This window comes from Bos mutus, chromosome 2 (genome assembly GCF_027580195.1).
Source record: "Bos mutus isolate GX-2022 chromosome 2, NWIPB_WYAK_1.1, whole genome shotgun sequence".
NCBI classification, from domain to species: Eukaryota; Metazoa; Chordata; class Mammalia; order Artiodactyla; family Bovidae; genus Bos; species Bos mutus.
In genome coordinates, this window is record NC_091618.1 from 47369627 (window position 1) to 47385928 (window position 16302).

Genomic DNA, 16302 nt, shown 5'->3' on the forward strand with positions numbered 1-16302 from the left:
AAATTATTTTCCTGGTCATAATTTTTAATGTGTCTTTTATTTTAAATGCAAAGTATTTTAATCTTTCTTGCCTACCTGGTTGATACCAAATGAGATGTTTTTAATATGTAAACTATTACATGGTATATTACAACTTCTCAGGAATTCCAAATCTCAGAATTTTGTTGCTGAAAGGGATCTTAGAAATCATCTAGTCGATGCAGATTGCTTAAATCATTTTCTGGCTCACACAGCTGGGTGATAGAAACTGAAATTATAGTTGTGGTGACCAGATTAGTAATTCTCCATTCTTTCTCCCTTAGGTGCAGCTCATCTCAAATACTTAGGAATACATTATATAGTTATTCTTTGGTTACAGTTCAAGGGGCACATAGGAATTTTTTCCTCTGCTAGCAAAACTTCTCACTGCATTGCTTGCTACCTAGGCAAGGAATACAAAGAAAGACTAAGTATGCAGTCAAAGAAATACTGTGCAGTCAAAGAATGACACTGTATGTATGTACTGGCAAGGTATTTTCCCAAGGTAATTAAATGAGAAAAAAAGTTTGAAGTGATGGGTACAGTATGCGAGCATTTGTATAAAAGAAACGTGCTCTAAGTAAACACTGTGTATATTTAGTTGCTAAATCAAGTCCAACTCTTTTTCAACCCCATGGACTGTAACAGCCAGGCTCCTCTGTTCATGGGATTTCCCAGGCAAGAATACTGGAGTTGGGTTGCTATTTCCTTCTCTGGGGGGGCGGAGGGGGAGGAGGGTGGAACCTGTGTCTCCTGCACTAGCAGACAGGTTCTTTACCGCTGAGCCACCTGGGAGGCCCCAAGTCTGCAAGGATACATAGGAAACTAGTGCTCACCTCTGAGGTTATACAAGCAGATAGGCAGACTGGAATTCGCAGTTACCTATTATCTGATTTTTTTGTTGTTGCCCTGGTGTATATTACTATTTCAAAATAAAATTTAAAAATGCCCCCGGTGAAGATTGTAATTATCATCTTTTCACAAACAATAGAATTTGTCTTGGCACATAATTATATCTGAATTCTAATTATTCAGTAACTTCAAACTTGTCACTGATGAAATATCAGAACAAGGGAAACTATAGGTCAACACGGCTTTTTCCCTATCTTTCCTTCCTTCTGAACCGCAGCTATGTGAACATTTGAAAAGAACCTTAGTAATGAGGCTTTCCTCACCGATCTAAATTTACCAACAGACATCAAGGTTGAATCTATCTATAAGCTGACCACCCCCCAAAATGCAGAAAGCAGCGATTCACGTCTAGATGGAGTTGGAACTGTGCTGTTCTGACTCCTGCCCCATGCTGAAAAACAGATAGTCAGGAGGAGCTAACACAGATTGGCACTCATACATGTCTCTACCGGGGTTACCTAAGTCTTTTTTGACACATACAGGCCACGGTTATTTGGGTGTCTTAAATACACCGAAGTTATATTTTATTTTTTCAAGTTCCATTAAATGGAATACTAAAATGGCATCCTAAGTGACTCTGGCTGTCTGTACCACTAAGAGATCCTTGGCCTCTATGCTTTTATAAAGAGCAACCTGGATTCACAGAGGTCTTATCCTCTAAAGCAGGTTTCTCTTAAAAGCCCTTAAATGATGTGTAACAGAATAATAGCTCTTTTAAGAATAGTATCTTTTGTTTCATACATTACTCTTCAATCTTAATATGTTATACATTTCCATACTCACATGCTGGGACTGTTTTGTCTACACTGTATCCTGTGCCTAAACCTTCTTTACCCTCGATGGGGCTTAGATATTGCACGAATGAAATGAAAAACAGATCACACCTTATTTTAACCAGGTCCCTTGATGACAACTAAAGAAATACAGACCTTGGGTGATTAGCTCAAAAAAGGAAGTACTTATTTTTGAGAGATTTTGTTCTCTAGGAAATCCAACAGAAGGAAATAATGCTAATTTTTGTAGAGCAATTTAAAGGAAAGATGTATTTATATAGGAAAGGTTTCAAAGTCGCTTGTACGAAAACTTAGGGACATTAATGAAAACATTAACAAATCCAAACTGGCAAAGTGGAGAGAAATAGCTGCTTTCTAAGTAACAATCTAAAGTTTTAAACAAATCTAGTTAACATACAGCACACATCCAAATACACTTCTGTGGATTAAATTTAATACAATTGTACATTCATGCTGTGGTGGTAACAACTTTAACATTATTTGACTACTTTTCTCAATTGACTCATGACACAAACACAAAAGCACAATCCAAAAGGAAACACTAACATTTGTAACAGTTTTAAACAAATGTGGAAAAAGAACAAATTTTTAAGTATTAAAATATTTGAGTATAGATCAACTTGAATATATTTTCATTCAAGAAAATAATTCTACCTTTCAACACTGTCTCATTTTGATGCAATGGCAATTCCAGGTGTCCCAGAGAGTAATTCTTAATATCCATTCAACATATAATAATTATAGTTAAGATGAGATAGCTACAAGGACCAGATCTTTAAATACCTCAGATTTTTAAATGAATCCTTCCTTCTGCTGAAAGTCATACTTTTCCATTTTAGTTAATTCGTAAAAAGAAATGCCTTTCCTTCCTCCTGCATTAAAATACTTAGTAACTTAGCTATTTACATTAGATATACATAAATTTAACCAAGGATTATTAAAACATATTGAAAGGAGCTATCCAATCAATAATGGTGTTTTAAGACAAGGTAATAAATAAAATGCTAGAATCAGACTGACTTGTTTCCTTGCTGGGAATTTTTGGTCTCAAAAGAAACAGCAGGTATTTAAAAGAAACCAAAGCAACATAAAACTATTGTACTTTATCCGTTTAGAAAACCATTGAAAGATACTATTCTGCAATTCATAGAATAGGGATATTAATTTTAAGTATCTGTTAAGTAAAAATCCTTTCTTATAAGTCTGAATATTTGGAATGTACTTACCAAGTTATTAAAATATAATTCTGGGAAGAAACCAAGAAATTAACATTTTAATTATTGTTTTATATATTGAGACCCTCTGGCTTATTAAGATATTAAGCTTCAGTCTGTTTTTTCAATCTGAAAACAGCATGTTACTTCCCTGCTTAATTATTTCACGACCCATAAAAGCTAATTATTAATAAACAATTTTTTAAAAGACCATTAACTTTTTATTATAATCACACAGCTATGTTTCAATGTTGGTTGACATTTATTAGATCTTGGTTTCTCAAAATATATTTATCTAGGTCAAGAAAAATGGGCAGAAGGAAACCTCACCCAATTTATGTAGCAGTGTTAAGCAAATTCAGTTTTTCAGCCAAAATAAAATCATTTGTATCTTCAAACTTTCCCTTTTAACTTTTCTTTTAGCAATATAATTTTGCATTTTGGCCAAGGAGAACTGCTTTCTTTTGGCAGACAAAATCATGCTGCAGGAGAAACAGTGACTTCAATCTATAGAATCTGTCTCCTTTTTAATAGAGCTGTACCAAAGTAGAGGATTACATTTTACCTAAGCTGATCTCTTTCAAAAGACTGATAGGATGAAATGATTTTAAATCTGTATTTTTACCCAATATACACAATTATGTTCAATCTGAAACAATTTTCTAAAAGAACTGTTGCCAAATTTTAAGAAACTCCAAAATGTCTTATCCAAAAGCTGTCAATTAAAAAGTAAGCCACAGTGCTTAAGTGTAATATTTTTAAAACCAACTCTTTACTACTGCACATTCTTGGATATGTGGAAACAAATACATTTTGACTCTTAAGAAAAAACAATTGATGGCACATTGAAGAATAACTTCATGAGTTTATAAACATAAGAGGCAGGGTATAGTTATTGCAAAATGATGGAAAACATCAGTGTGCCTTCACTTTGTTTGAAGAGAGAGTATTTCCACTCAAAAGTTTTGAGTCCGAAAGAGCTATTTACTGTTAAAGTATCACCAAAATTAGTTTCAAACATTACTCAGAAAATAAACTATTTCCAACAATAACAATCTTCACTGCCTTTTATAAGGACTGTATTGTAACTTTTCATTTTTAAGGGTCTTATATCTCCTTGTAGGATTATCACAAATCACCTTTTAAATTTCAAATGAAGTAATTCCAACCCAGTCCCAATTAAATACATTGACAAACAAGGAACATTATTGCACATTACACCCATATTTTAGGAATGTGTGCTTCCTTCCCCCATGCCCAGGAAAAAAAACTGACACTGCATCTATGAATTTACATCCTCATTATCTGAATTCATAACACTTTCTGAAAGTGCTTCTGCTCTTCTACATTAATAATATTATAGTCTAAAATACTTCATGAACCCTGAAGTGATTCTCTATGGAAGGAGCATCGTTTGCAAAATGAATTTGGCTAGTCACCTGCATACCAAAATCTCCAAGTATCTGAACAAATTTCTTGTGCTCCTTTCCAATCCAAGATCTCATTGGATCATGTACTTGGTAAGGTGTTACATGGGTGTGAACAATTATCCCTGTTTGTGCAAATTCTTTCAAGACTTCTGGATAAGTAATCCAAGTGTTGCTTCCTCCAGAATGACCACCATCCAACCAGTACATTGTTTTTATGTTTTTGATAAAAGCATCGATGTTCTTGTCTTTCTTGGCTTCTTTCAATTCAAAAAGCAACTGATTCAAAACAACACAACCTTTACTGAATCCAATCAAAGTAAAAGAAGCACCATTTAATGATGGTGGAAAAAAACTCATAGCAGACTCATCAGATTTTTCACAGGTCCTCTCTTTTTCTCCCTGGCAACCATTGGTAGTATGAGAAGAAGTGGATTGACAATTAGATGCTTTGGAGTCCTTACTCGAATCTTTCACATTCTTCTTTGATAGCAAACTCTTCTGACTTAAGTTAAAAGCATTAACTAATAACATGTAAAGGTGCTTAAAAGCTCCAAAGTCAGTACTGTGTTCTGGAGCACCAAACATATTGCTTTTCACAAAATTGTCATAGCAGCTGAATTTGTGCAAATGCATTCGGGAACACTTTATCACCCAAATATAACTATTGGGGAACCGGTGGGCTAAGATGGTGGCAACATTTTCTAGACTCCAGTTTTCCCACTGATAATTCTCAGGATGACGAGTCATAATTTCATGGTAATTCTGAAAAGTAAAAAAGATAAACATTACACATTTAAATAAATTATTTCCACAAAATTAGTTTCCCATTTTTATTGTGGAGGAAGTTGGTACATTATAATGACCTATGGTTAATGTACTCAAAATGAAAACTATAAATCTATTTATTACTTCCTGGTTGTAAGATTTTAGTATTACAGAGCTACAGTGAACATTACTGTGATTACATCCTTAAAAATAAATTCCTAGATGTGGAAAAACTAGGTTCAAGAATATTCGTAGTTTAAGATTGATTATATAGACTACAATACTGTCTTCCAAAGAAGTATGTATAGTTTTTCTTTTATCTTTGTTAAATTTCATTGGCACAGGATAACTTATTCTAATTTGAATTTATTAAAAATTTAAATGAATTTTGTTCATATATTTATTAGTTATCTAGATTTCTACTGTGCCTGTTTTGCCTTTTTAAATTTGCATCCTATTTATTTATAAGTACTTGATATATTAATAATGTCCTATACATTCTAGGACATGTATGTAAATTTGGTTTTCCTTTTAACTTTTATTCATAATATCCTTAAAAAAGGGAAATTCACTCAAATTCATTTATTCTATAAAATGTACTGGATACCTCCTGGACAGTCATGGATCAGAACAGATAAAACCCCTGCCCACAGAGAGTGCACATTCTAATATAGAGATACGTAATAAACAACTCCGTAAGTCAACAGAACAGCACCCTCCAATGGAAATACAGTGAGCCACACGTAAAATTTTCTAGTAGCTACATTAAAAAGTAAGACATTAACAGATGAATTTTTTTCTTTTTGGGGGGGCTGTGCCCTCCGGCATGCGGGATCTTAGTTTCTAGCCAGGGATCAAATCCATACTCCCTGCAGTGGAAGCATGGAGTCTTAACCTCTGGACTGCTAGGAAAATCCCAAATTATTTTTAAATAATATATTTTATCGAGCCCCATACATCCACGTGTAACATATTATTTCCACATGTAACCAACATAAAAAGTACTGAAATTACTACATTTCTTTTTCTAAGTTTCTGAAATCTAGTGTATATTTTACACTTATAACATCTCAATTTGGGTGCTAAATTTTCATCGGAAATACTTGATCTGAATTTAGATTTCATAAGATTTACAGCTGCAAAAGTAGATTCACATACCCAAGTTGCTCAAATACACTTAAAAAAGTTTTCTAGGAACTGAACTAACAGTTTTTAGATTTAAATTTAAAGTTAAATGCAATTTAAAATATATTTCTTTGATTAGAGTAAATTTCAAATGGACAACAGCTACAAGTAGTTACTAGCTAGACAGCACAAGATATTTTAAGGTGGTTAAGTGCAATGGAATGTAACAAAAGTAGAGGAAAAGGACTGCAGAGTTTTGGAGAGGGTGAAAGATTATTATTTAAAACACAGGGTAGTCTCCACTAAGGCAACAGTTGAGAAGGACCTGAAGGAGCTGAGGGAGTGAGTCATGATTATTTCAGGCATAAGGAACTGCAAAAGGACCTAATGACCTGAAGTGGAACCATGGTTGACATAACTAAGATACAGCAATGAGACCAGTGTTCCACCAGTGAAGTGAAGGTGCAAAAGTGATCACGAGGGTCACAGAGATTGTTGGGGAAGAAGAGAAAGTCGCTCAGTCGTGTCTGACTCTTTGTGACCCAATGGACTATATGGACCATGGGATTCTCCAGGCCAGAATACTGGAGTGGGTAACCTTTCCCTTCTCCAAGGGATCTTCCCAACCCAGGGATCGAACCCAGGTCTCCTGCATTGCAGGCAGATTCTTTACCAGATGAGGCACAAGGGCAGCCCCCAAATACTGGGGTGGGTAGCCTATCCCTTCTCCAGCAGATCTTCCTGACCCATGAATTGAACTGCAGTCTCCTGCATTGCAGGTGGATTCTTTACCAACTAAGCTATCAGGAAAGCCCCTGGTGGGGAAGAGGGGAGGTGCTAATCATGCCTTGTAAGATACCCTGAGGTCTTTAGTCTGATAGGGTGTGAGGTAAATGGCTGATATAATCTGCCTTGCAAGGAATAATCTGACTCCTATGTGCGAAGGGGCAACAGTCTGAAGCAGGGAGAGCAGTGGGTGGCTACTGAAGTATAAGCCCAATTAGAGAATGTGGCTTGAACCAGAGTGGTATTAGAAGTAAAAGGTGGCAAGAACCAGTCAGATTCTGAATGTATATTGAAGGCAGAATCACAGTGTCAACTACAAATTGGCACTTGTCATCTGCCTCTATAAGGATTAACTCAGGTGCCACTGCAGCTGCTGACTTTAACACTCCCTGGAAAGAGTTCAGGATGGAAAGCGGAAATGAGACACTCTGTGCTTTGGGAAAAACTGGCAGAATGGATCTTCAGATAGTTAGGTATTTTTAGGAGCTGATTTTATGAGCCCAATTCTTGCATCTCCTCATATCTACAAAAGCACTAAAACCCTTCATGGTGATGACTGATCCTAGTGACTAGCAGAAACCTTCTGCAGAAAATATGTGATTGATTGCATGTACTTCCCTTTCACTAAAACCACATTTATACTGACCTTCCCTCTACCTCTTTGGAGCAGTGCCTCAGAGCTATCTGAAATGCTGTTTCCTGGGCTGTAGTCCTCATTTTGCCCCTAATAAAACTTAACTTGCAACTCATGTGCCTTTTTTCAAGTCAGCAACAGCATTTGCTAATGGACTGGATATGGGGGTATAAAAAAGAGAAAAAGAACTGTAACTTTTCCTTATTTATAATAATCATACACCAAACATTTTTAAATGCACTTCTCTTTTGACCTAGTTATTCTCATTCTAGGAATTTATCTCAGGGCTATACTTGCACATATGCATAAATAAATATGTATAAGGACATTTATTCCTGCTCTAGAAGAATGAGGCAGCTCTATAAGTACTCATATGTTTTGTAATATAAAGGCTAAAAACCCCCTGTACTGATAAGCTATCATTTGTGTTTAAAGAAAAAAAGTTTGCATCAGCATAGACTGTCTCTGGAAGGACATATAAATCAGAAACAATAGTCAGCCCTCCATGTGTGCTAAGTCACTTCAGTCATGTATGGCTGGCTCTTTGTGACCCCATGGACTGTAGTCTGCCAGGTTCCTCTGTCCATGGGATTCTCCAGGCAAGAATTACTGGAGTAGACTGCCATTTCCTTCTCCAGGGGATCTTTCCAACCGAGGGATCAAATCCAAGTCTCTTACATCTCCTGCATTGGCAGGCAGGTTCTTTACCACTAGCGCCACCTGGGAAGTCTTGTGGGATCTTAGTTCCATGACCAGATATAGAACAAAGGCCCCTGGCTGTGAAAGCATACAGTCCTAACCAATGGACCACCAGGGAATTCCCCAACAGTGGTTAGCCACAGGAATGGAAAATCAGAAACTGCCTTCAGTCATTCAAAGGGATGAAAAGGAGACTGACTTTTCAATGTATGATCTTGAATAAACTGAATTTTTAGCAATACGCACATTTTTCTCTTAAAAAATTAAGTCTAATAAAAGTAATACTACAAAAATTTATAAAGTCTATATATAAAAGTATAAGGAAAATAGAAAAACCACCGATCCATAAAACCTTCATTAGAAACAATCACTATTACAATTTTGGTGTCTAGAATTCCAGTGTTCTTTAGTATACATACACATATACAAGAATGTTTATGTTTATTTCTTCCCTCAACAAAATTATACATAGACTTTTCACTTTAAAATGTTATAGGCACAATTCCTCATCAATAAGTATAGATTTGTATAATTTCTAGACTTCCTGTCAGGAAGATTAATACCAATTTCTACTCCCCTAGAAGTATACAAGAGCTTATTTTCTCATATCCTTACCTACACTGGCTATTAGCATTAATTTTTTAAAAAAAATCTCTGCTACTAAGATAAAATGATGTCTGTCTTTTGATTTAATTTGCATATTTTCATTCCTAATTAGGTTGAATATTTTTCTATGCTTGCTGGCAATTTTCATTTTTTTGTTAATTCTCTGTTCATATTCTTTAGTAACTTTCCCAACAGGATGCTCAAGTTCTTCTTAACAGTTTGTATCTCATTAATATTAAGCTTGTCATATATGTTAAAAAAATATCTATTCCCAGAAGGCTATCATTTTTTATGGATTCTGCTACTGCCTTCTGCATATCCAGATTTGTGAGATATAAAATTATCATAGGAGCTTAGATCTGAAAGGGCTCATCTAAATCCTGTTTTTTGGATAAATACTTATTTTATTTCAGTGAGAAAGCAAATTTGGGCCCTTTCCCTTGTCCCTACCTATAAGAAATCTACCCTCTTTTTCTATACAGAACCCTATCTTGCAAATAATTAAACAATCTGCAATTCAGGCACCAATGTAAAGAAGAGAGGGATGGACATGAAAGGAAATATCCCTCGGGGAGGAGTGTAGGTGGGCATGCATGTACACACATGGGTATCATCAGAAAGGGAAGCAACATGTTTCCAATACAAACTAAAAACTTTGCCTATTAAACTTTGATTTCCATTTCTTCATATATTCATCAACTGACATTTGGGGGGCACTAAGCACAGTTCTGGGAATGCAAAGATAAGAAAGGCATAGTCCCTCAAGAACAAAGTCCAGTGGGAGAGACAGATAAACAATTACAAGGTAATATGGTTATTGCTGTAAAACAGGGATATCTGTGGGAGGACATAGAGGAAGGGAGACTCTAACCCATGTTCTGGGAAATTAGGGAAAGCTCCATAAATATCTGAGTTTAGTTTTGCAGTATTAGTTAGAAATTCCAGAATTATGAAGTGGAATTCCTATTATGTCTGAAGTAGGAGGAATATTAGTCAAGTCTTCATAAAGATACCCAAATATTAGTTGGGAAGAACAGAGCCAACACTGAATTATTCTATGGATTCATAATTAGATATAAATGTCAAATACAAAAGAAAGCACAAATACCTAAACTCTTTTTACAGCTAAGGAAAATGAGGCCCTACCAACCACACAGCTGTTTTTATTACATATAGTTGTTTAGTAAATGAGCTAAAATGAACAAGATTCTATGACTTTGTTTAGTCTCTACCACACAGGAGATGGTAAACCTAAAAACTTCGTGTTTTCTTTGATTACCCCACATTACATGATCAGAGGAGGAAAATGCTCATACTTCGTAACTGTGTGTATTAAAATGTAAAAATAAAATTGTTACTCTTGTGTCTAAGAAGCCCAGAAGAACAATGGATAAGCACTTCTAAAAAGAGAGACCAGACAGCCCCTAAGGACTTGCTAACAGGTTGTCAAAACCAGTTCTGCAACCCAGGCTACTACTCAAGGCCAGTCTACAGAAGAGGTGGAAGAATGCAGGAAGATTCTTCTGAGAGAGCTTTCATCCCAGTTGGGAATAGAATGCACTTACTCTCCTTGTAGGGGTTAAAGGGTAGGCGGCTTGATTCTCTTCATCCCCAGTGAGGCGGGTGGCCAGAGAATCTCCTGGAGGAGAGATTACCCGGTGCTTACTCCAAAGAATGATGCTGGCTGACCTGCAAAAATGTAAAGGCCCACCCCATACTGGTACTGAAGTACTGCTTCCAAAGATTTTCAGGAAAACTTGACATGTATCTCCATGATAAAGACTTAATTAGGTGGACCACTCTTATACCAGTGTGAGGAAAGCTATATAAGCTACAAGCTGTACTTACATAAAAAGATGGGTCAAGGGGTTATCTTCACTGAGCATAAAGCGGACATCCCGTGTTCAAGCAAGCTAGAAGGACCATTAACAGGAACCAGCCTGAGAAGGCTGCTTGACAAGCACATGAAACCCCAGGGTTTCTCATCAATCAGATGAGAAATAGTAGAATGCATGCGTATGTGTGTCTGCCCATGGTTCCTGGCACAGAGCTCCTAAAACCCTTGAAACTTCATGCGTGACAGAGGATGGTCACCAGAAAGACCAAGACATGATTAGAAGTTTGAAACTTTCAGCTCCACTTTCCATTCTCCCAAGAGGGGCTGGAAATAAAGTTAATGACTGGTCATACATATGCAGTGAAGCCTCCATAAAAATCTCCAAAGTACAGGTTCGGGAAGCTTCCAGGCTGGTGACACGTGAAGGTGCTGGGAGAGCGGTGCACTCAGAGAGAGCACGGAAGCTCTGCACCTCTTCTCACGTACCTTTCCCTATGCATCTCTTGCACCTGAATGTTCACCTGTATCCTTTATCATATCCTTCTAGAATAAATAGGTAAACAGTGTAAATTGTTTTCCAAAGTTCTGTGAGCCATTCTAGCAACTAATTGAACCCAAGGAGGGGACTGTTTAAACCCCAATCTATAGCTGGTCAGTCATGAGTTCAGGCGACAACCTGAGACTTGTGACTGGCATATGAAGTAGGGAGGGGAACAGACCTGTGGGACTGAAGCCTTAAGATGTGGAATCTGACATTAACTGCAGGTAGATAGTGGAGACTGGATAACTCTAGAATTGAACTGAATTATAGGATACCTAACTGGTGGTGTAGAGAATTGTTTGGTGTGGGGGGTCTATTGTTAGAAATGTCCTGAGTGTGGTAACAGTGTAAGAAGTAAAGGAGAGTCACACAGGAGAAGTGAGTCTTTTCCCACTCACCAAGACATACACTTAGGACATGCTCATCTATATATCCTACTGTTTAGGAAAGCACAAGTTTTTAAAAGCTAACATTGGAAATGACCCAAATGTTTATGAACTACCGAATGGGTAACTATATCATATACCCACACACAGAAAACTACTTGGCATTAAAAAGAAATAATCTCCTGATAGAGACCACAGAGAATGAACTTCAGAAGCATTAGACTAAGTGAAAGAGGCCAGACTACTAAGTGAAAGAAGCCAGAAAGACAAGACTACATACTACATGATTCCTAACTAATGAAGATCTAGAAAGGCAAAACTATAGTGAAAGAAAGCAGATCAGTGATTGCCTGTGGCTGAGAAAACTGGAGTAGGGCACAGGGGTCTCTCTCTTTAGGGGTAATGGAGATGTTGGGTTATATGTTTGTTTTGATGGTTACATAATTGTACTTGTCAAAATTCATCAAATTGTAAACTTAAAAAAAGAGGTAGTACAATTCTATATCCTGAGGATTTAAAAAGCAAGAAACACAAGAAAATTGGAAAATACCTACTTAAAAAAATTCTGATCCCCCTCCAAAATCATAAGAAACACATCAAGAAGTACCTAAAGAAAAGTTAATTACTGTGGCCTCAACTTTCCTGTAATTCAAATGATAAAAGGACAAGTGTGGCATAAAAAAGGATATACAATAAAAGATGACTACAAGAACATCAAAAAGGTAATGGTAATTAGGATTTAAAATTACACTGTCAACCAGATCCAATTAACACCAAATTATGAATCTTGTGTTAAGATAAGGCAAAACTTCTAAAGGTATCCTACAAAGTTCTGTTGGCCCTAATCCGTTCAATATTTATCCAAATTAAAAATAAAGACATAGAAAGAATGCTTACTTAATCTATATATGATATAAATGGAAATAAGAGTTCTGAAAGGATCCATACACTAAAAAGATGAGCTGTATGAACAGGGTAAATTTCATAAGGATAAACATTAGACTTAAAAGAATCAAGTGCACAGATAAGGAAATCTGAACCTAAAAGCACTTCATATAATAACAACCAAGTAGCACTTAAGGCATTGCTCAAAGGAACTTATATACATTTATTCATTCAGGAAGCTATCTACTGAACACCTACTTCATAACACTCTCTAAGCATCACAGATGTAACAGTAAAGAAAACATACATGAAGCTTTCATCATACTAGTGGAAGACAGACGAAAAACAAGATGAATAACTAATATAGTAAATGAAATGGATAAAAACAAAAAAGAGAAAGTTCACAGAGATCCTGTGCACATGTATGATTATTAAATAGGATGGTCAGAAAAGGCCTCACTGTGAAGGCAGCTTTTGAGCAACTGAAAGGGGAAGTAATGAATCCTTCCAGACATCTGCAGAAAGAGTGTTCCAGGCAGTATGGGCAAAGCATTTGGGGTCAAGTGTGCCTAACATGAGCAATAAGGTCAGTGTGGCTGAGCCTTCTGGGGAGACAGTCAAAAAAGCCAAGGGATGGGAATCCCCTGGCAGTTCAGTGGTTAGGACTTCACGTTTCCACTGCAGGGGACCCACAGGTTGGAGCTCTGGTCAAGGAACTTAGATCTTGCATGCCTAAGTGAGGCGCCTAAAAAAACAGAAGCTACAGGGTGGGAAAGGTAAATATAGTGAAGTACCTTGCAGGCCATCAAGAGGACTCTGGTTTTTACTCTAAGTGCCATGGGAAGCTGTGGAGAGTTTTCAGTAGAGGTGTGGTATGATTTGACTTAAGATTTCTAAATAATTATTGTCACTTCTAGATACATTTAGAAGGTAAAGACACTTTATATGCTGATGTATCGAGTGGACAAAAGGATAACTATATGTGGCTATTATTAAATTTAGAATTAAAAAGTCCAGTTTTTGAATTGCAGTAGCTGCATTTCAAGTCCTCAGTAGCCCCTAAGGTTTTTGCATGCTGTCATGGTGCAAATACAGAGCATTTCCATGGAACATTCCCACCATCACAGAAAGTTCTCTTGGGTAGTGCTAGTATACACAGGTAAAGCTAAAATAAAGTTGGATGTGTTTCTTAAACCGTGTAACAATTAGTTTATTGTTTTTGAAATTAATGCTTTAAAACATATGCTAACAAACTATTCCCGGAGTCAGATAATGATGAAGGTGTATGTAGTTTTTTCTCTTGCCCTCCAAATAACTGACTGGTCTAGTTGGCTGCTAATCAAAACTATGAAAAAAATCGAGTATTTCAGTTTAAGAGAAGGAACTTAATTTACTCAGTTGATGCCCTTTTGCTCAGTTTGGCAAATCAGCATGGCACTGCTGACAGTGACTTCCAGAGTTTTGTGGGCCAGCTGCAGCGTGCATCTATAATAATGACGATGATAATAATGGTAACTAACCTTCACTGCATGCCCACTAAATGTTTTTAAAGAGTGCCAATCAGAATATAGCACATATCTTCAGATGAAGTCTATAAAGTGCTAAATATAGTTAGTCTAATACCTCCTTTCATTTTGACCTCATCCATTTCTTTACATAGCCTGAGATTCCATTAGCTTTTTGGACAGTGATATACTGTTGATTTATGCAGAGTATGAAGTCCTCCAAAAACGCAGGTATCTTAGGGAAGAAATAGAGAATAATGCATCAAAAGCTCTGAGGCCAGATCGCCTAGGTTTAATCCCTGATTCTGCACATTTTAGCTATGAAATATCTGGCCAGTTGTTAAATCTGTATTGCAGCCAGCTCAACTACAAAATGGGAATAATGCTGTATAATATCAATGAGGATTAAATATGTGAATACCCAATGAGTTACACTCCTTTCTTATCTTTCTGATAAATTTAATGACTGGGGAATACTGTAGCACTCAGTTCTTAGACCTTTCCTGACTACCTTTACTCCCTTTGTGATCTCTTTCTTGGTCTCTTGGCTTCACATACTACCCATTCTGACAACCTTCAACATTTGGGTTCTAGTCTAGACCTATTCCTGCAACTTTATACTTGCTAGTTACACATATGCATTTCCTTTTGAACATTTAATAGACACCGCAAATCTAAAATCTCTGATCTTTGCCACTAAACTTGCTCTCCCTGTAGTCTTCATCATCTTGTCTCTCAACTAATGGAAGCTCTTCCTGCTGAGTTGTTCAAATTAGAAATCTTGAAGTGCATGTAGTCAGTTACATATAATGGCTACCCACTCAAGACAAAGCAGTTCTAGATAAAGATCTAGATTAAGACACAACCTATCCATGAATATTTACGTGCAGCCGCAAAATTAATAATAAAAACAGAATCTCACACAAAAACAAAAGCACAGAATTTAGGTGAGCATCAAAGTATTGCCATGCTTAGCAATTACTGTCCCTTTTCTGCCACCCACTCTCCCTTTCTTAGTGTTACTAAGAGTGTCACACCATAGTACTAGTTTTTCTGTTTGCTTTTTAAGAACTGCCAGCGTTTTTTGAACACTACATACTAATTTAAAAGCCATTTCTCTGTCTCCTGCTCCCCCAACACCCTTCTGAGAAACGAGGTTTTAGAATAAATACACTGTCTCATATCTATGTCTTGAATACCACTCCCTCGAAACCTGGACTGACAGCTGGCTCTTCCGAGGTCGCGGCCCTCCAAGGACACCTACCCTCTAGGGCTCTTTGAGGAGGGGGTCGGGGCGTGGAAGAGGCGGTTTTGGATTGCGCGGAGCCAGATCGCGAAGCATATGTGTGGGTGTGTTCAGGCGAGGCAAGGAACCGGGCACCAGGTAGGAGAGAAGAATCTAGAGAATTCGCATATGCACAAGAGGAAGGAACAGGTGCCCAGGCAGGCCGCGGGTTACCTGCACATCCCCGGGGAAGTAGAGAACGTGATGCTGGGGCGGCGGTTGCACCTCCTCCTTCGCCGGGTCCTCAGAGAGGTCCCGCCGTCCTGGTCCCTCCCCGGCCGTCGCCGCCGCCAGCAGAAGCAATTCGTTGCTGCGCTGAGGGTCGGCTCCCGGCACCGTGGACAGCTGCACGCACTGCTGCCGGCGCCGCTCGGCCGAGGGGGAGCAGGGCGCGCCGCCGCTGCTGTTGCTGCCCAGGTTCATGGTTCCGGCGTGAGAGCTGGACGCGGCGATTCCGATTCCGAGCTGCGGCAGCAGAAGAAGCAGCGGCGGCGACCGCAGGAGCCTGAACCCCCACATGGGTCGCCGCCGCCGTAGCGGTTCGGAGGGTGGAGGGTGGGCCTGAGGGAGGAACTTCAGCCTGGCGCCAACGGTCGGCGGGAGCGGCCTGGGCGGCAGCCGGCCCAGGGGCAACGACTGCGTCAGAGGCCGACGTCCGCGCGCTGCGTGCGTAAGGGAAGGAGGGGTGTGCGCGAAATATGACTCGGGTTCCCTGAGGGGGCCATGAGGGGGCGTGGTCCGAGGAAGGACGTTTGTGATTGGTGGATTCTGTTCTGGCCGGGACGTTTGAACGGAAGTCTGGGGAGAGCCCTGAGAAGAGGAAAGGAGAGGGAATGAGCCCAGAATCCCCGGCAAAAAGGGTAACAGTTGTGATACCAGC

The 16302-nt window shown here is 38.3% G+C and overlaps 1 protein-coding gene across 1 annotated transcript; it reads right to left on the reverse strand.

Moving 5' to 3' along the window:
• Nucleotides 1–53: 53 nt before the first annotated feature.
• Nucleotides 54–16053, reverse strand: C2H2orf69 (chromosome 2 C2orf69 homolog). The gene is made up of 2 exons (XM_005895036.3): nucleotides 15597–16053; nucleotides 54–5130 (listed from the first exon to the last, which is right to left on the reverse strand). Exons 1-2 carry the CDS (start codon nucleotides 15939–15941, stop codon nucleotides 4303–4305), a joined length of 1173 nt encoding a protein of 390 aa, XP_005895098.2. The 5' UTR covers nucleotides 15942–16053; the 3' UTR covers nucleotides 54–4302.
• Nucleotides 16054–16302: the final 249 nt, after the last annotated feature.

Bases quoted from the DNA above. Each gene is read 5' to 3' on its own strand.
- C2H2orf69 (XM_005895036.3), bottom strand. From the start codon at position 15,941: ATGTGGGGGTTCAGGCTCCTGCGGTCGCCGCCGCTGCTTCTTCTGCTG. The intron at 5,131-15,596 runs GTAACCCGCGGC...TTTACTTTTCAG, and splicing joins ACTTCCCCGGGGATGTGCAG to AATTACCATGAAATTATGAC.